The sequence below is a fragment of the Cygnus atratus genome, chromosome 2 (genome assembly GCF_013377495.2).
Source record: "Cygnus atratus isolate AKBS03 ecotype Queensland, Australia chromosome 2, CAtr_DNAZoo_HiC_assembly, whole genome shotgun sequence".
Classification (NCBI taxonomy): domain Eukaryota; kingdom Metazoa; phylum Chordata; class Aves; order Anseriformes; family Anatidae; genus Cygnus; species Cygnus atratus.
The window spans coordinates 138,991,188-139,011,298 of NC_066363.1; the positions used below are offsets into that span (position 1 = coordinate 138,991,188).

The following is a 20,111-nucleotide window of genomic DNA, read 5'->3' on the forward strand; positions in this document are numbered from 1 at the left end:
AACCTGTTCTTATTCCAGCCAGGATCAATGGGGTTTCTATTTTTGGGTGTTTCAGGATATTTTATGGTTCATGTTGAATCAGCGGGTTGTACCCTCTGCAGCACAGCTGCATCTGCATACTTTGAATTCGGTCGCAAATTTAAGAGGCTGCATGAACTTCTCAAATCCAGTGGAAATCTCATGAACACCTCAATGGGCAGAGAGACTCAAAGGCAGGAAATCTCTTCTCGATGAAAAGCAAACTCTGATCCCAAAGCTTCCTTCTTTCACCACTTTTTGTGAATGCCTTAATGGACATTTATGGTTCTGTGCAAGTTAGTTCACAAATTGCATCAAGTTGCGTGAGAATTTGTCCACAGTAGGATTTTGTAGCCCGAAGTGCTGGCTGGTGAAAGTTCATTATCTCAGATCTGAAGGACTCGAAAGGCCAGCCCTTTCCATTCACTTCATTTATTGACATTGAGATGGTTGAGTCCTGTCCCACCTGTGATGCTTTACTACAGGAACTAAAATGAAACAGTGAGTACAGTTGTGGACATCTCTATTTATACACTACCTTTGTAGTATCTGGTTTTATAAAATTCAGTAATACTTTTTCTTAAATTCAACAGCATCAGTTTACCAGACGCAGAAATCACCGGTATCAATCTGGAAATCGTAGATACTCCTCTTAGGAGCAAAGCACACAAATTGTGCAAGGCTGGTACAAACAAGAAAATCTCTACTAAATAGTTCGGGGAAAAAAGATTTTGTAAAATAAAGGCCATGTAAAGTCTGGTCTTGATATAAACATTCAGGTGTCAGGGAATCTAGCCCCTAAGCTAGACCATGCCTCAGAAAGTGCCTTCATCCTTACATACCTATAAACTAAGACACATAACCACCTACTACTGTTTAACGTAAAACAAGAGGAAAAATATTTGGCATTCATTAGGAGTTCATCGGATAGCTTGAAAGGAAACCTGCAGCTTTTCCCTGCCGAGTATCCCCACTTGTTAAGCTGTATCTACACCGTACAGTAGTGGCGTGATCTCGGCGTGTGTAGGCATGCCTCTCCTGGCTTTGAAGGTTAGCGCACGTCCCAAATGCGGCAAGGAGGAGGAGGAAGATGAGGATGAGCAGTGGGCTAGCCCCATCAGCAGCGGGCACAGTAAGGGTTGGGCCTGTTCTCCATCACCTGGCTTGTGCTGAAGCTTTGGGCTCTTTTAGAAGATGCACCTGGGTCTAGATGGGGTATCTGCTGCTATTGCTGGCCTTGCTATCCCCATTGAAGGAGATATTAAAAAATGTAAAACATTTGTCTCCTTTGCTTAGGGTGGGCTTGATCTTTCTGGAGCCACTGCCCCTCTGTCACATTTCCCTGACGTTGAGGCTCAGGACAAGGAGAGGGGACGCGTGTGCCCACAGCGGCCTCAGTTCCCAAGGAACACCCTCTGTCCCACCCAAACGACCTTAATTAATAGAGGAGTTTTCTTAAAGCCAGCACAGTTGTTTTGGCTGACTGCTTTGGGTATAATCTTTGAAATGATTGACTATGTTAAATCATGATAATTAGGCCTGACCATTAACCTCCCACAGAGCTGATTACAGGGTGTGGGGGGGGGAGGGCGGGGGGGTTGGAAGAGGAAGTTTTTTATTTTTCTTAGTGCTATTGTTTCGGGCTGTTTGCAGAGTAAACACAACGAGTGTGGCGGTTGATTATGCTGCAGACCGTCTCTGGCCAGAGGAGATTATTTAATTTTTAAACATGAAAACTGGGGTTTTAGTGCAAACACGCTCTGAGGAGATGTTGGGGAGGCTCTGGGTCCGTGCACCTGTGGCTTCCCAGCCATCCCCACTGTTCACTTGCGGCCTGGTTGTGCTGGAAGCGTTTCTCCTTTACCTTAACTCTTCCCAGCACGATCACACACGACACCTCTGAGGGCCAGCACTACCTTTTTATCACTTTAGGACTGCCTTCCCCGTTAAGGTAGGCCGGGCGGGCTCCTCCTCTCCAGCATTTCTGCAGACGAGCACAGCACGTCTAGTGAGAGGTGTTTTTAAAGGGCATCTCGCTGTCTGCCTGTAGCCCTCATAAATCAGTTATGACTCTCACATGGATGTGAGAGCGCGGCCTAACAAAGGACAGCTCTCGACAGTAAGCTAAGATTGCTCCAGGAAGGCGAGGAGTTTTGTGCGCCACACCGGGCTGCTGCCCGCCCTGAAATGCCGGCGGTGTAGCTGAAGGGGAGCTTTGTTGAGGAAAGGAGAATCCTTGCATGGAAAATGAGCTCCGAGGCAGAGAGGATTGGCTATTCCAGGACGGGAGCAGGCCCTCAGCCACCCCTGGCACAAACAATGGGGCCGCTGCAAATCTGATTTGAGTCGCTAACAATAAAGTATTGAAAAGGAAAGCAGGCCTAGCAGTTCTCTCTGTCTTTCCCTGGGTTCCTAATTCGTGCTTCAGCTTTTGTTTGTTCTAACAAACCTGCAACAACACAAATGTGAATACAAGGAGGGCAGAAATCCTTGGAAGAGGTGGCAAAAATCTTTGGAAGAGGCAGCAAAAGGCCAGGCAGAAAGAAAGGCCCTCAGGAAAGAAGGGAAACTTCCAAAAATCCAAGTATTTTAGATGAAAGGAAGACATAACCTGAACTGAAATTGTTGGGTGTATTTTGTGAAGCTACGAAATGCTCTCTTCCCCCACAGAGTTCACAAAACTTGTACTCCATGTTCCACGTAGATGATTTTGTTTTTCATTAAATAAAGAAACCTGTAAACAGTGCTCTTGTACCAAAGAGATGATAATCTCAACCCCACCCCCTCCTCTTCCTCAAAGGCCAGAGAAAGCATTTGGCTTCAGTGTGAAGTCCGTATGCTGCGGGCTCAATCCTATAGACATTCCCATCCCGTGGCTGAGAGGACATGCACAGTCCAGGCTGTGGATTCAGCTGGGCCCTTACTGAGCAGGCACCTCGGCTGTGTGGTTTTTGGATGACAATTCCTTGCAACAGCCCAAGTTTGTCGTGCTGGCGCCCTGTAGGACGGGAGAGCATAAAGAGGAGACTGAAAAACAGTTTCTATGTGGAGATAGCACGAAATGTCTTACAAAAGTCACGACGAATAGTGTGGCTAGTCTCGCCAGTGAAGGCAGTGTGTTCAGTCATTCCGTAGTCTTTGCAGCTTTGGGATTTGTACAGCGTAACATGTTAAAAGTTTCATCAGGATCCTTGTAACCTGAGCCATAAATCTTGCCAGTGTTCTTGCAACGTGCAGTAAGCACAACACCTCTCTCCAACTGTTTCCCTGCCTACTCTGTTTTCCTGCTATCTTGTGTAATAGGAATGCTACTTCTTTTTTTTTTTTCTTTCCCTAGCTCTTTTATCCTTGCGATTATTAAACATTTTACAAAAGCAGGTGCTACTATCTTGATCTATGTTTCCATTATACTGGAAATTTCAGCCACATCTGTGGCAAGTAACCTCTCGTGATATCCACTGGCATGGTCAGTTTGTACCACTTCTGGGCTGGCGGAAACCGCTCCACTGCAAATCCCACCTACTAATGGTCTTGTGTATATTTGCCATGGCTCTGTAACTACATGTGGTCAGTGATAAAGTGGGAACTGAGCCCAAATATGTTAACTTCTTGTGCTCCATGCGCTGGACCCATTGCTCATATCTTTGCTATTAACAACCTGTCTGAAGTTGCTGACAAATTGCATTCCAAAAGCAGAGAATAGCTCAATTATAGGATGTACCCAGTTACTAAATACAGAACTAGACTCAGTTTAGGTGAACACTAGACTAGCATTGCATTTTTTTTTCCATTCATGTCTTCTTATTGTAACTGACCTTAGATAAATGTATTTTTCCCCGATCAAGTGTACATCTGGCAAAAATATTGGTGCAAAGTTGTTCTTGTATTGTTGCTTCATTTTTTTTTACAAATATTTTAAAAATATTTTAATAGATCTAACTGTATTAGTAAAAATACATTTGAATTATAAGATCTACGCACATAATTTTTTGGTTAAGTTCTGAAGATGTCTAATACTGATAAATATGTCACAGACTTTATTACAGAGATGCTTGATGTAATCATATGACTTTCATATAGCTATGTGATGTTCTTTAACATGCCTTGTGAATTACAAATAAAATAATTCCTGCTGGATCACAATTTTATTCTTCCTGTCTATGCAGTAACAAGCGACTTGTGGCCTTAGTGCCAAATGACACTTCATTCAACACCAGACGAGCGTACACCAGCGAGGATGAAGCCTGGAAGTCGTATTTGGAGAATCCCCTAACAGCAGCTACCAAGGCTATGATGAGCATAAATGGTGATGAGGACAGTGCTGCTGCTCTTGGCCTGTTGTATGACTATTATAAAGTAGGTAACTGCATCATTATTCCGCCCTGCTGCACTGGCCGGGGCCCAATCAGGCATCCAAAGAGCCATTTTTCAAAGACAGGAGTGACTATGTCTTGTTTTCTCTCTGGTACTTGCATCAAGCATCCTTTCTGTTTTAGGAAGCCTATCTGCGTCTGTTTTGATGTATTTAGTTCTGGAAGGAAAACAAAAAACAAAATCAAAATTCTCATATCAATGTGCAAGCGTTATTTCCTTTTCAGCATTGCATTCTTCCTCTTACCTAGGGAAAACTTTGGATGAATAAGCCCCCTTTTTATTTGTGCTCCTCTACTTGCAATATTCCTTAATAAGTGGAAAAGGGGAGACCTTGTCCATCTGTAGGTTTGTCTACATTTTGCTTCATTCCATATGTTTTAGTTTGTTCTTTGGCTGCAGTCTCTCTCATCTGACAGTTTCCCATGTTATTTTTATTTGTACAAAGATTGCGGTAGGCTGTGTACAAACTCACAGTGAGGTCTAGCCCTTGCACTGGAAGTTTGCAGTATAATCAAGAGGTGGAGGACAGAAATGGAGCTGGACACAGATCTAATTCAATTTACAGGGGAGGCACTGACATACAATTTCAGTTTGTATCTAGTTTTATGCCCAGGGCTTTACCTACCATTTTGATACCGCATTTCTTTTTCATATATTTCATAGTTGAAACAGGGCTTCTGCTGAAACTGGAGGAGAGCCCTACAGGGCGTAGAAATTTCACTCTGAAACCTAGGCTCACCTCTTTGTACTCTGGAAACAGAATCTGTGTTGCCTACCAAACACTAAAATATGAAATTGTTCCTTTTTCCTTAAACTACCTCAGTGCTCCTGAAGCCACCTCAGCTTGAATTGGAAAGATGATCTTTGAAAGCCGGTAGAACAATGCCAGCTCCCCTCTTAATTCATAAGGAGGTGGAAATGGAAGTTAAAAATGAAAAACCTCTGCTGCTGGCATTTATTAGTATAAATGCTTTTAGAGAATGGGCTTCTTTTCCTAGTCTTTGCTACAATCATTAAATGAGTGTTCAGGAAAAAGGGTTTGTAGGCAAGATGCCATATACCAACCTTATGATTAAATATTGTTTTATTTCTCTACTGATAATATTTCAAGAGATGTCCCATTCTTTTGTGTGTTGCTGTCAGTAGAGAAGGACTTTCCCCAATGAGAATGAGGAGAGATCTTGTTCTCTGCTTCGCAGAGTTACCACAATGCCAGAGTCTGAAGTTAATTTCATAAAATTCGGGATGTGTATGACCATCTGGAGTGTTGGCTTCTGTCTTAGCAATACCCTGGTATCTAGCAGTTCATTAATCTGCTGGATTTTTTTTATAAAAACAGAGAACAGCCTATTCCCTTCCCATAACTGTGTTCCAGTAAACATATCTGTTCCTCGTTCCAGACAGTTGCAAGGACTCAAGGGTTCAGATGGAATAAACTGTGTTAATCTCAAAGCCATTTCCAGCATTCAATAATTACTTCTGTCTTAAAGTGGGAGAAAAGGATCATTCTTGTTGATGCTCTCAAAGAGGAAGTTAAAACCTAACTTTAGCTCTGTGCTGTAGTCTGGAAGTACAGAGGAGGACTTCCAGTGCACAACACTTTGCCCAACACAATTGTCCTTATTTATCATCTGGCTCATTTGTTCTGATGTGCCTGGTAATTTTTTGAAGGGCTTTTTCCAGTCAATAGGAATTAGTTGAATATAACTCTTTTTTTTTCCTTCTCCTTTATATTTACCTAAACACAGACCTTCGTTCAAGGATAAATATGTGATCTTAACATGGGAATCAACGTGTGTGAGCTGTGGCTTGGAACCCACTTCTAAAATACATGAAAGGGCTTTGTTAACCAGCAGGACACTTAACAAGGAGAGAGGATGTCCCTAAGAGCAGGAAAGGCTCTGGCTAGCACTCTTGGACTCTGCTGCTGTCTTGCAGATATAACTGACGTTAACCTTGGCTACTGTAGTGCACCGTAGTATTGTTTTTCTCTTTAAATTTGTATGCTTTCCTGATCTTTTTATAAAGTATTTAAAGATAAGAGGCAAGACTTCAGCCTGTCCTTAGGTCTATTCTTGCTCTTTAATCCTGAGTTAGCTGCTGTGTTGAAGTGGGTATACCTTCTCTTGTAAAAAAACAGAGTAGAAGTGTTAGATCCAAAATTACTGGTTCAGCAACAAAAGAAAAACACAGTCACGGCACCAACTTTGCCCTTGGTGATTTCATTTCTATGCTGGCGTCAGGAAGCCAGTATGTGGGAAGGCAAATCTGTAAGTCACTTTTGGTGTCAATTTTGAGTCCACTGGGGTCAGATTTGACTTCATTTTTACATCTCGTGGCTGCCAGTGCACTCAGCAAAGCAGAAGTCAGTGTTCTCTGATGACATACAAGGGTGCCCTGACCTCTCCCCATGCTGGTGAAGAGAAGGATCCGCAGACTTCCCCTGGTATGAGTTCTGCATTCTCCTGACTGCTCTGTAGTGGGAGGACTGTGCAGCTGGCTCTTGGGGTTTAATTGAAAACCCTGCTTCCTCTGAGCTAAAAGGGTCTCCATGCAGAGCTCATCAAAGGATCATGTCTTTATTTTCATCGTTTGTTATCCAGTGAGAAGTGTCCGTGTCTGAGAGTTTGGGAATATAAGCTTAGATTTTGTCAAACCTAGACCTAGCTTGATATTCCAAAGATAAAGACATGTCGAAGAGAGCTTTGCTCCTGATTTGTGTGCCCAAGAACTAAGAAAAAGCACAATCTCTACGTTTTTTCCCTTTGAAAATTATCTCCCTGTTCACAGTCTCCCATAGAAACAGAGCTCCTGGCATCTGTGAATTAGACAAAACTGATACGTTTACATTTTTCTAGCTGTTTACAGTAGAGCAATCTGAAGTTGCAAATACCTGACAGTTGCATTTACCTGACCCCATGCCTGATGTTGTTCTCAGGTTCCCAGAGATAAAAGGCTGTTGTCTGTTAACAAAGTGAATGATAATCAAGAAGACCAAGATAAAAGGTACAGTATTATTCAAAATCATACACCCAGATACTAACAGTGTTGATCGGTTGGGAACTGAAGAAGCTATGATAGCCTGAGGGTTTATGGTTTTCTTCCAAAAGATAAAAGAATGAAGAGTGTTTGAGGAAGCAAAGTTTGCTCCCTTTTAATTTATTAAAAAATAGGATTATTAAAAGTGCAACTTGCAAAGTAGCAGAAAGTTTCAAGGTTTGTGTTTTGTTTTGTTCTTTTGCTGCTGCTGAGATTAGTAAAATCAGATTATATTGATAGTTGGCTATTGACTGCTTTTCTTTCTTTTTTTTAAGGCAAAGGCTGAGTAACTTGGACTCAGTAGCCTGATTTATATAGTTTTATTTAACATAACTTTATGTCTACCCATATGCAAATAACTGTTAAAATTATTCCATTGGAAAGCTTTTGTTACTCATCTCAGATTTCAGCCCCCCTCAGTAGTCTAAAAGTTACTTGATGAGTCAGAGGAAGCAGATTCCTGCCTTCATTAAGGCTCGTGCACCAGAGAAAGTGTGTAGTTAAGGAGAAAGAACAAAGTTTTTGCATTTAGGAAGCTATCTTCATGAAAAATTGTAGTGGAGAGAAGCTACCTGAGGTTTATTTCAATGTAGCTAATTCAGGACTGCCCTCTGTGGTGTTTACTAGCTGTGTTGTGTGAAAGTTTAAATAGGTAGTAGGTAGAAAGTCACTGTTTCAGAACAGAATATGAAAGTGTTTTGAGGGCCAGCTTTACATCTGCTAACTCCAAAGAAATTCCAAAGTCGAGTGTGATCGACAAAACTGGCTTTCAGTGGAAAGCCAAGCGAGAGGAACCCTGATGTCAGAACAGATCTCCTGGGCTGAAGACAAAGCAGAAACCTACTAAAAGGTTTATAGGTTAACAATTTAATGTCAGTGCAGCTACTATGAACAATCTGATTGTTTTCAACAGCAACCGCAGGTAGAGACGTGGGAATGCTGCTGGGGGTTACCTTGCAGCCACGATCTTGTTACTGATCTACCCTGATACAATGGGATTCCTGAGCTTGTTCTTTCAGAGGAGCATTGGTACCAGAGTTACATGGGCAGTAGCAGCCCGTCAACAGCCTGAAAGAGCATATGTCAGCACACGAATTTTGCTGTTCCTCCTATTTCACATGCAAATTATTTACTGTTAGTGATTCATACCTTGTGTTACTCTTTATGCTTACTTTGTGCCTAAAGGTTGTTGCACCGGTGGATTGACTTTGCATCCAAATTATAAGCCGAGACAAAAATAACCCCAGATATGCAGAATTTTATCATAACAAGTCCTACCAATTGTCTTTCCCAAGCCGTTAAAGAGTTTGGGACCTCTCTGCTTGCCTCGCAATGTCGTGTGCCTAGTATTTGTTAATGTACTACTTGTTATGGCAATGGCTTATCGGGGTTGAAAGTGCACAAATCTCCTTCCCTACCATCTAAGACCATTAAGCTATCTGAGAAGGAGATTTACTTTATCAGGACAGTCCATAACGTTTTTTTGTTTTGTCTCACAGAAATTGTCTCAATACCACGGAAGCTCAGAGCAATTTGAGCGGGGGAGAGAACCGCGTGCAAGTCCTGAAGACGGTGCCCGTTAACCTTTCCTTGAACCAAGATCCGCTGGAGCCATCCAAAAGGGAATACAACACAAATGTGTCTGGCAGCTCGACGCCAATTACAGGGACTGGAGTGACTGTGGTAAAAGCAGAGGAGTTCACCCCTGTTTTTATGACCCCACAAGCACACTATGCAAGAGGAGAAAATGAGGAGCACCGAGGGGTTATCTTTGAGCCATACGAAGTGTCCAACATTGCTCCCCACACAAATTATCTCAAAGATGACCAGCGCAGTACTCCTGACAGTACGTACAGTGACACCTTCAAGGACGGAGGAACAGAAGTAAGTTTTTCATCTCAAATTAGCATCTAAGAACTCAATAAAAAGCTGTAAACAAGATAAGGAGATTTGAGCTTGTAAACAAGATAAGGAGATTTGAGCTGTCCATGAGAGCCATTAGAAAAACAGTAACGCTAGTTTCAACAAACTCATCTCCTTGTCATGTTCCTGTCTGTCTGTGCTCTCCGTAGAGGGGAACATCATGAAGTGTTTCAGAAAGCATTTTAAAATTTGTTTATTGCAAACTCGGACAGTAACAGATAGTGATCTTTTGTCTTCAGGGATATTGAAGCAAGTAGAGGATAGCTGCCATTCTGAAAGATCTGTTGTCCATTAACTAGATCTGCCTTCAGACCTATTCATAGCAGTAAGAAACAGCAGCCATTTGTAACTGGGAAATTCTCGATGTTTCTCCTGAAAATGCAAATGAGCAGTGTCAGTCTGTGCTGCTAGATAAGCCTAATTTATTCAGAAGCTGTCTGTTGCACCAGGCTCTGCTCTGCAACATAGGCAAGTGAGCAAAACTAGTACAATGAATTGACTGGAGGGGAATGGAGAAGTTAACAGGCAGGGAAAGAAGTACCTTCTGGCTGCTTTTGCCTGTAGCAAAATGATGCAAACAAGTGGGAACTGTAGAAAGGTAAAAATTATTTAAGGCTGACAGTACCTCTGCAGGCAATTAGACATATTAGGTGGTAAAGCTCTCCTCGGATTTTCTCCTCCTTTTCCTCCTCTTCAGTGAAATTGTACAAGTAACAAACAAAAGCACAAGACAAGCCACATTAAGGATAAGTTGCTCTTATTGAATGTATGAGAAATTTGTTGTGTGTTTTTGTATGTGTATGGTAGAAAAGTAAATTGTCTCCATGCAGGCATCGTAGATCAAGACGTCTGAAGGTGAAATCCATTTTAAGATACAGAAACGTTTCTAGGTCAACTAAATGACTAATTAATGAGGGAATTCTAGCTTGCCATTGCAAAATCAGGAAAATCAAATCTGGGATTAGAAACACAGTTGTGCATTATCAAATCACAGTATTTCAGCTATTTTTCATTGTTGCTCATTGTTGTGGTTTGACCACTGACACTCATCAATGACTTTCTGTGGAAGTCTGCTAATAATGTACACATGGCTTTCCCTGGGGAGCTGCAGCTGAGCGGTTCCACCATGCTGGTTCGTTAGGGGACCTGCTGCTGGAAGTTACCTGCACAGACAGTCTGTGCTGCTCAAAGTGCTGTCTAAAGTGCAAAGTTGTTTGACCTGGTGGGTAAAAAGGGAACTTACATCTATTGTCTTTCCTTGCATCCCAAACTCTGTGTTATGGTATCAGTAATATTTTGTCAAGTGTTTTTTAAAATTGTTGATTATCTTTTAAAGCAGTACGATACTTGCCATCTAGGCTTTCTCTGCAGCCTGTGGAGAAAAAGGCAGTTCAAACTTAATCGCAAAAGTGTGTTGAATGAATTTTCAGGTGGCATTCTCTCCTCTCTGTCTTCACCTCACCTCTGTACAGGCAGACTGAGCTTTAACTAGGTCCTCATCTGTAGCTGCTTGAAATGTAGGTGAGCTGAGCGCTGCTGTTAGCAGCCTCCCAGCCCAAAATGTTCTCATGTATATGACCCAGGGGAGCAGCAAGTTTTACCACCTTGCTGCAGAAACACTTAGCCTGTCCCTTCACTTGCTCTCAACCACCTAAATCCTGGGATATGCTCTCACCTAGCCATAGTGTGTTGGCTTCTCCAGCCACGTGCTGTTGGAAGGGGCAGTGGTATGAAGCAGGCACGGGGAGAGCATAAAGTAAAGTGTCCAGACATAACATGAGAGAAACTTATGTCAAATTAGTATTTAAAGTAAGAATATAGTTGTTCTTACTAGTTTTCCTGTTCATTTAGTTACAATCGCTGGGTTTGGCTACAGTAAATTTAGAAATTTAGTATTTCTAAATACTGTAGTATTTAAATGTAAATATAAATTTCTAAATACTGCAATATTTAGAAATAGTTTTAAGATGTTTATTGAGTGACTCAGTTCTGTTATACTGAAGGAGCGCCGAGTTTTTATAGATCCCTGTGGTAGTGGATGCCTCAGTCAATCTGTGTTGTGTTCTTTTGATACAATTTTAGGAATGTAAACATACCTTTCTCATCTCATCTGTTTTCTTATTTAGCTGTGATTAATTTATGAGTCCTTTATAATATAGGACAAAATTTTCAAGGATAGGTAAGTAAATGGAATGTTTTTGAAAACAGTGGCCATCATGTAAAATGGGACCTGCATGCTAACATGGGACCATCTTCACTGTAACCATACAATCACAGAATGGTTTGGGTTGGAAGGGACCTTAAAGATAATCTAATTCCAACCTCCCTGCTGTGGACAGGAATACCTCCCACGAGACCCCATAGATCTCTTGCAGTATTTAGCTTACCTGTTCTGATGCGCATTAATCCTTGAGTTTTGATCTTCAGGAAATACTCCTAACTGGTACACATTACCTTTGCACCTCACTAGTATCTTACTGGGTATTTATTGTGGCACAGTTGCTCATAAGGTAAAATTAAAAACTGTTTAAAAATGACTTGACTTGATGCTTCTGGAAACGAAACAGCTTTTTGTTGATGAGTGGTGATCACAAAAGAAACACTGGAGATTAAATGTAATGATCCATTAGTGAATGAGAATCACTAAAATTGTGTTTCAGGCAAAAGACAAGCAAAGAAGAAAATGCAAGGCTTACATAATAAAGTACAAATGGGCTTGTATGCTCAGGCAGGCAGAGTAAAAATCCTTGCAAAAAGACTTCATTTTTGAGAATTTCACCTCTTGATATAATTTTTGATAGCTTTGATAGGTGTGTTTTCACTTTGTGAAGAGTGACTCTAGGTCTTATTTCATCTAGTAAAGTGTGCATATAGTAAAGTGTGCATTTCACTCAAACAGAATGGTATATTGAAAGTGGAATACTATCATAGACTCCCTGGGTGCCTGAGGCCAGCAGGGCCCTCTGGAGCCACCCGGTGCCACCCATGCCCAAGCAGGGACACCCAGAGCAGGGTGCCCAGCACCACGTCCAGGCGGCTTCTGAAGGGCTCCAAGGAGGAGACCCCACAGCCTCTGGGCAGCCTGTGCCAGGGCTCCGTCACCCGCACAGCACAGAAGTGCTCCTGGTGCTCAGGGGGAGCCTCCTGGGGGCCAGTTTGTGCCCAGGGCCTCCTGTCCTGGCACTGGGCACCACTGCACACAGCCCGGCTCTGTCCTCCCCGCACTCTCCCCTCAGGGATTTACAGACAGTGATGAGATCCCCCTGGGCCTCCTCTTCTCCAGGCTGAGCAGTCCCAGCTCTCCTCAGAGGAGAGGTGCTTCAGACCCTTGATCAAAGCCTTAGCCAGCATCACCACACCTATTCAAAGTAGGCATATAGTAAGTTTTATCAACATTTCACTGTAGGCTGTAAGGACCTCCGTCCACGCACATAATTTTAAATAAAAAAAAGCAAAACAAAACCAAACCACTGTGAAGTCTGTAGGAAAACTGGGATTTCTTTTAAAAGTCTGCTTGTCTTTGAGATGGGGTGTGCATTCACAGGCTTGCTTTAGAATAGGTTAATGTGCAGGCAGGGAGAACAATAAGGCATGAGGTGTTTTTCAGCTACGTTTCTGTAGCACTTAGGTTATGAAAAGCTAAAAGCTTGGTATAAATGAACTATCTCTATCAATTCCAGTGTAAAGACCATAGACACTCCACCTTGGTTTTTAGGGATTTCAGTTTTAAATGGCTGATGGTTTCTTCTGAAGCGTCCTTAACTAAACACAATTTTGCTGTTATTGGTATTTTAATTTTGTTTGTATCAAACTATACATAATTATTGTTTTTATTTTTCAGAAGTATCGCAGTGTGTCAGTGGGGGCTGAGGAATATATTTACGAACAAACAAGGTATGGCATAAACTTTGAAATGTTTTGGCTGGCATCACATAAGAATGGATCTAGGAGAGGCTCCTGTGCCCGCTTCCCACCCTCCCTCTTGTCACCCCAGGGCACCTGCAGGCCTCACTTGACACTGACCAGCATTGCTCTCCCCTTATCCTCCTCTGTGTGTTAGCTTTCAAATCTGATCGGTTTGTATCTTCATCTGTTGCGTTTCCTCAGCACTGCTTTGGGTTGTAACTCCTCTTGACCCCCTGGAGTTATGTGAGATTAAAGCTGTTAAGAGAAGCCCCCCCAGGTAACATGGCAGAGCTTTGACAGCTGAGTCATGGAAGATCTTTCCCATCTCTCAGGACAGCAGGATGCACAGCCCAGATGTTCAGGATGGCTGAACTGACTCACCTTATGAAATTTCTGTCTTTATTTTTTTCCTTCTGCTTTTCCTAGATACTCCTTGTAGGCTTTCTGGGAAACCCTCTGTCTTTTTATACTGCTTTTCGTCATACTTCATGTTTACCTACAAAACAATATAAGTAAAACATTCATTACAAATCATGCAAAAAAAATAGGATTTTGAGGATTTTTGAAAATAATTTAAAAACTGAAATTTGAAAGAAATACTACCCTCTCTGCTAAGCACGGAAAAATGCATGCACAGAATGGGCAAACAAAGCATAGTCATTTAACTACCGAAGATTGCTATCAGTAAAATTTATAAGCTGATGCTTAGTTTTAATCTTGTGAATAGTTGTTTATATCCAAGAGATGACTCTCATTTTAGAAACAGGAACATGCCTGCATTTTTTTTTCCTGGAGTAGGCATATGACTGCTTCTGTACTGGAGGTTTCTTACAGCCTGGTCTTTTTTTTCTGAGCAATATTAAAACAATCATTAACTTCATTGAGTTCACAACTGAGTTGTTATACAGGCAGTACATATCAAGCGGGTCTTTAACAAAGAGCGCTCACTTACACTGGATATTTAAAAAATTGGATTTTGAAGCAGTGGCCTTATTAAACAGTTCTCAGACATTAAGTCTTTTGTGCTGTGACCCAGGTCCACTTTAGAAGGTAACCTCCAAATCTACACTAAGGAAAGCAAAATATGTCTTTCCTGGGAGTAGTGTGGAAGTGGTAAGTGCTCAGAAATGAAAGGTTTGGATTGAAAAAGAACAAGTGGTGAATGTGAAAGTAATTGAAGAGCTGATATAAGATCCCTTAACTACGCGGGGCTTTAGTATCCACGGTGAGATTCAGAATAGCATTATAATCATCTGAGTGACTGAACTAAGTTTTAAGGGTAATAGCAGTCCTCCTGCTACAGTGTGTACTCCAATTGCCAGCTGGGAACAAGAAGAAACTTCCCAAGTGGTACTGCACAGAGACAGCAAAACTGGCCAGGTGCAGCATGTCTGGGCTTTACGTTCTGTGAAGTCTTTCTGAAAAGCACACAACATTTCCATTTATAAACTAGGTTAAGCTTTTAGAAGCTCTTAGAAATTGCCTTCATTTTAAGTTAATGATAAACTGTCTGAAACTTCTTCCTTTGGACAGAAAGAGTGGACCAGGGCATTTTTAGTTCCACCCTCTCTTCTAGTGCATATTTAAAAAATATTATTATTATTCATGCATTTTAATGCTTTTTCCCCCCCCATTGGACAGTTAAAAATGTTTTCTCTTTCCCTTTTTTCCATATTGCTATGGCAGTGTTATGATGATCCAAAGTATTTGTTTGAACTGGAAAGTTAAGGTTGCACTTATTTTAGACCAACATATTCATCTTTTTGGTTCAACTCCAGCACCATTTATATACGGTGCTGAATTAGGACCTGTATGAAAATGCTTCTCCCATGTCCTCAGTTTGTGGGGACATCCTGCAAGTGCCTTGTTGCATTAAAAAAGAATTGGCCACGTTCCTGATGTGGCCAAATGCAGTTTGAAGACAAGATTTATTCTGCAAGGTTAACATTATTTTCCATTTAAGAGAATGTGAGGAGCTGCGGGCATGGTTTTTATTGGATTATCATTCAAGCTCATCATTGGAGGAGGCGGCTGGAAGAGGCTCTGTGGGAATTGTGTTCAGCTAACAGTTCACTTGCTAATCGGGCTTTAAACTTTTCATAGCTTGCGACCAGCTCCTAAAAGCAAAAAGATCTCCTGTGAAGGAGGGTCTTTTCTAAAACCTCACTTCCAGCACAAGGGCAAGCCCTCCCCTTTTCTCGAATTCTTATCTTTTTCCAAGGGAGGTTGCTTAATTGCAGAACCCAACTAAATCTAATTGTTTTCTTCCAAATAATTTTGAGAAGACTTGTAAAACCCTTGATTGCATGTTGTCTGCAAGGGAATGAACTTCCCGTCCCTCCTGTTTGTGTTGCTTCTCTGCCCTGTGCTGAGAGTAGCAGCTGGACTTTCTGTGCTCCGTGTGCATCTTTTGCAGCAAGTTTTGTTCTGTTCTTCCTGAGTTCTTTTTTCTGTGGCACTACTAAGTTTAAATGTCTGTGGAGGTAGATGATTTCCTTGTAATACTGTAAATTGTGCTGTGTTCCTTCCTAGCACTTGACACTCACTGTGGGGTATGTAGCCTTGTTCTTTTGGTGGTTCTTTTCAGAGAAAGTAAAGCTGTGGCCTTTGATCCAAGAGACTCACAGGACAGATAGTTTTATGCTCAATCGCCAGATCTGATGAACTTGAAAAAAGAAAATTGCATTTTCAGTACCTGTGTGTCCTTTTCCTGGAATTCTATTTATTTTATTATTTGCTTCCTATGCCTTATGTCATGTGTATGTACCGTATGAAACATGCAATGCATGGAAACAAAGAGAAAAGGAGAAAGTGATGTGGATTTTCTTGGTGTTTCTTTCCCTGTCTTTTCAACAGCACTTTTCAGTATACACTAGAAGCTACCAAATCCCTGCGTCAAAAGCAAGGGGAGGGGCCCATGACCTATTTAAACAAAGGACAGTTCTACGCCATTACCCTGAGCGAGACGGGTGACAACAAATGTTTCCGGCATCCGATCAGCAAAGTCAGGGTATAGTCCAACTTCTTTCCTAGATGGGAATGGAGCGCTTCAGATAAATGTAGTTGTGGTTGGTTGGTTTTTTATATTTATTTTTTTTCTTGTGGGAGAGGACAGAAAAAGCTTACTCTTATACATAGTATAGAGGTGGGAGAGTGATATTGCTGGTGGTTTCAAGTATGTTGGGGTTAATCAATGAGTTACAAGTTAATTACATATGTATCTGCCTTAGTTTATGATTTGACAGAATAATAATTGCACAGATACTGCTCTCGATATTGGTGAACTTATCATTGCCCTGATTAAAAAAAAATAAAATAGGAAAACTGCTACGTCTATGTAAGTCCATCTTGTGCACTTCAGCAGGTGCTCTCCAGAGAATTTCAGATAAAATGTGAAGAACTGAACGCCATCCTGACATCAATTTTAAAACAGTTACACTGTGTAAATGTGAGATTTCACTCGATATTCACCTAGTATACCAAAATGGATGATTTGCATCTTAGATTCTGAAAGTAGAACTGGAGCTGGGTGCTCAGCAACTTCTGCCTGGCGAGCAGGCCTCCTGATTTCCCTGGTAGTGTTTTGGAGTAAGCGAATCCTAATCCCGTAACCTTGGAATGGACAGTGAGCCTCAGAGTCGCTGCCCCGCCAAGTTCACCTTGAAGCTGAAAGGGCTGCATATGTATGAGGTTGCAAAAGTGTTTCCATCGGAATAAATGAAGTACCTTCAAAATGTTGTGAATCTAGTCGCGCAAACCAATGAAAATCAATGTCAGCAGTGAAGCAGACGAAAACCTTCTGTCATAAATGAACTTTAGAGATGCTCTTCCTAAAGAGAGGCAAGGATTTGTAAACCTGAACAGGGGTTAATTTATGCCGTGGTTTCCGAAGAACATGAGGTTGATGACGGAGTTTCACTGTTGGCTGAAGCTGATGTAAGACCTCCCTGCTGGTGAAAAGTCTCTGCACCTGACAACCACCCTTTGTAGTGCCAGCTCTAGTACTTGTACAGCTGAAAAGGAATCGGGAGCTCACTGATCTGGCTGAAAATCAGTCCTCATAAGTCTGATTCACTGCATAGCCACGTGAGTTTTGAAGCCGTGGCAGCTGAAGAGATGGAAATTTTAAAGCAGAGATGAGACCATTTCTTCTAGTGGATGTATGGTTTAAAGAAAATCATGAAATCCCACATGACTTTTCACAATTGCGTTGTGTTTGCCAGGCGCCCACCCAAGCAAGTGATGAATTTACTGCCAATTTCATTCAGACCTGACAGAGGGGCAAGAGGTTTTGAAGGTATTACACCTCTACAAGTTCCATGTAAACACTTCCTGGAGGAAAAAGTCCCAAATGAATGCTGCCCTTGATGGAAAAGCTACAATCTGAGCTGCCAGTCCTGCTGAGTGTATGAGCTGAGCAGCTAGCACACACCTGCTGGCCAGCCAGTGTGCACGTGCGTAGCTCACAGCTCCCCCATGACATGTACTGCCTTTTGCCCAACACAGTAGCTAGACATAGAAGATGCAATGATGACATTTGGTAGGCAAAAGGGAAGGTCACAGAGCACGTGAAGGCTTACAGTGGTGATTATGCTTAGGGACATAGGTCTTGAATCAGTTGTGATCTAGTTCCTTGCTTATGAAAGAGATTGTTAGTGTTTTTTATGAGCTTGGTGACTCGGGGCTAAAGGAAGAATGGAAGCAAAAGAGGATGTTCAAAAGTGAATTTTTTAATTCTCCATGATTTCTTTTCTGTGCAGGTCACCTAGCATGAGCATTCTTTCACTGTTTTGTATTTTTTTTCATTCTGCTTGACTACAGCAGGGGGATTCTGTGAAAAAGCCTCCATTACTCATGTGAAGTTTTGCATAAAATTTCAATCTGTTTCCTTTGAAACACACAGTTTAAATGAGGGGAATCCAGAACTTGAACTGAAAAGCTCAGTGAAACTCAGTAAATATTCATACTGAATTTATCATTGAATGCATGCATGCAAGAGCCCCGTTCCTAAGAAGGGTATTTGGACTACATGCTAAAGCTATATATTCATGGAAGAAGATATAGAAAAGCAGCAACTTTGCCACCACTCATTAATTGTGCTCAAATACTTATATTTTATGGAATAAAAATGTGTGAGTTTTTGGTAGTTGCAGCAACTTACCTACTACATTTTTTGTAAGGACACATTTTTATTTAAGTTATCCACACAAATTGGCTTCTCCTCTTAACTCCCTAAAGCACGAAGCTACCCAGTGAGACTTCCCTCTGAAGTTCTTGTTCCTCCACAGCATTGTCACCAGTAACCCATGCACGACTGAACTGCGCTTTGAAAATGTCCTACCTTTACCTGGGAAGCCTGAGCTTCGTAACAACATGACCGTTATTTTAAAACTGCATTTCTCCTGTGAAATTTCCAGTGCATTGCAGTATTGGGTTGGAATAAAAAACAACCTTTTACAATCCAAGTGCTGTGGGAGGGCAGTGATTGGATCAGCATTAGAGGCATATGGGAGAGTTTAACTTTTGTGTTTTTGCCTATTAACTACCTACTAACTAATGCACCTTCTGCTGTTGATTTTCTTAGAGCGTGGTCATGGTTGTTTTTAGTGAGGATAAGAACAGAGATGAGCAGCTGAAATATTGGAAATACTGGCACTCTCGGCAACACACAGCAAAGCAGAGAGTCCTTGACATTGGTAAGTATGAGAAGATGTTTTGGAGAAGATGGCAGAGTGTGTGGAAAGTTCTGGCACCTTGCACAAGGATGCAGTGGGATGTATTGGCAATGTGTGCATGGCTTGCATGTATGTGTTGCATATACGGTCTATGAAGCAGGAAGGAAACCATGCAGAAGGAATGGTCCTCAGTAGTCACAGAGAAAATCTTCTACTTGCACATGTATTTGTTAGCGTTGCCTCTTCTGCTGCTGGGAAATCTATGTCTGTGCCTCCTCGGGACTGTCTGTTTCCTTTTGCTTCTCAAAGGTGGATCTGTTCTTTGACCCAGTCAGAGCCCACGTAACAGTTACGTTAGCTAGTCAGAGAGACCTTCCAGACCAGGAAGATGTGAGTGTTTTGGGGCTGTGGTGCTGCAAGAGCCCCAGTATTGTGTAAGCTCAGCCTGAGAGTTGAGGTGCCATCATGATGGTGACAGCAAATGAGCTCCCAGGACTCCTTCGCCTCTCATTTTTTGAGTCTTGTAGGTTTCAGGGAGAAGCAAGGGAGAAACCCTGAGCTCTGGTGTGCTATCCTGAGAGACCTGTTTACTGTCATCCCACCTAAGGTATTTACAAGCCCATTTCAGTCACAACTGCCCTATCCACATGCTTGGGAGATTTGAGCAGAGGGAGAGAACACGTACCTGCTGCCAAGGAGCCTGCAGTTGAAATCTGTGGGAGTGTCTAGACATCAAGCACTTCTCCCCTCCCACGTGCAGTTTACACAGCAGCCATCTGCAGCCGATCCCAGTCAAAGGAGACGGCTAGACCAAAGCAGACAAAGTCTATCTTGTTTTCACCGCCTGAGGGAACCAAACCATTGAATGGTAGGAATGAGAGGGGGCGGGGGTGGTGGTGGTGGGATCAGGGTGACTCGGAGATAGCACCAAGGAGAGCACTGCAAGAATTCAGGGGTGACTGAACGATAGCACTGGGAAGCAATCCCAAAGTGGCCCTACTCATACTGTGCCTTTTGGCTTTTGAATGCTGTAGTCTGCACTGAAGTTGGCACAAATCCAGTGTGTTAGGTCAAAGTCATGGGTCAGCTCTTCCTGCATCTCCTCACTACCTCTTGTTTTAGCATCATGGTTCTGTCTGTTCCCCAACTTCTGTTTATTTATTTATTTATTTATTT

General features: G+C 42.1%; 1 protein-coding gene across 1 annotated transcript in view; it reads left to right on the forward strand.

Moving 5' to 3' along the window:
• The first annotated feature begins 1,047 nt into the window (after positions 1–1,047).
• The window catches only part of GRHL2 (grainyhead like transcription factor 2), a 52,720-nt gene continuing 33,656 nt past the window's right edge, over positions 1,048–20,111 (forward strand). The window contains exons 1-7 of the mRNA XM_050708785.1: positions 1,048–1,150; positions 4,181–4,374; positions 7,331–7,398; positions 8,931–9,315; positions 13,196–13,248; positions 16,117–16,270; positions 18,845–18,956. Coding sequence (XP_050564742.1) covers positions 1,048–1,150; positions 4,181–4,374; positions 7,331–7,398; positions 8,931–9,315; positions 13,196–13,248; positions 16,117–16,270; positions 18,845–18,956 — 1,069 coding nt within the window. The remainder of the gene's footprint in view (positions 1,151–4,180; positions 4,375–7,330; positions 7,399–8,930; positions 9,316–13,195; positions 13,249–16,116; positions 16,271–18,844; positions 18,957–20,111) is intronic.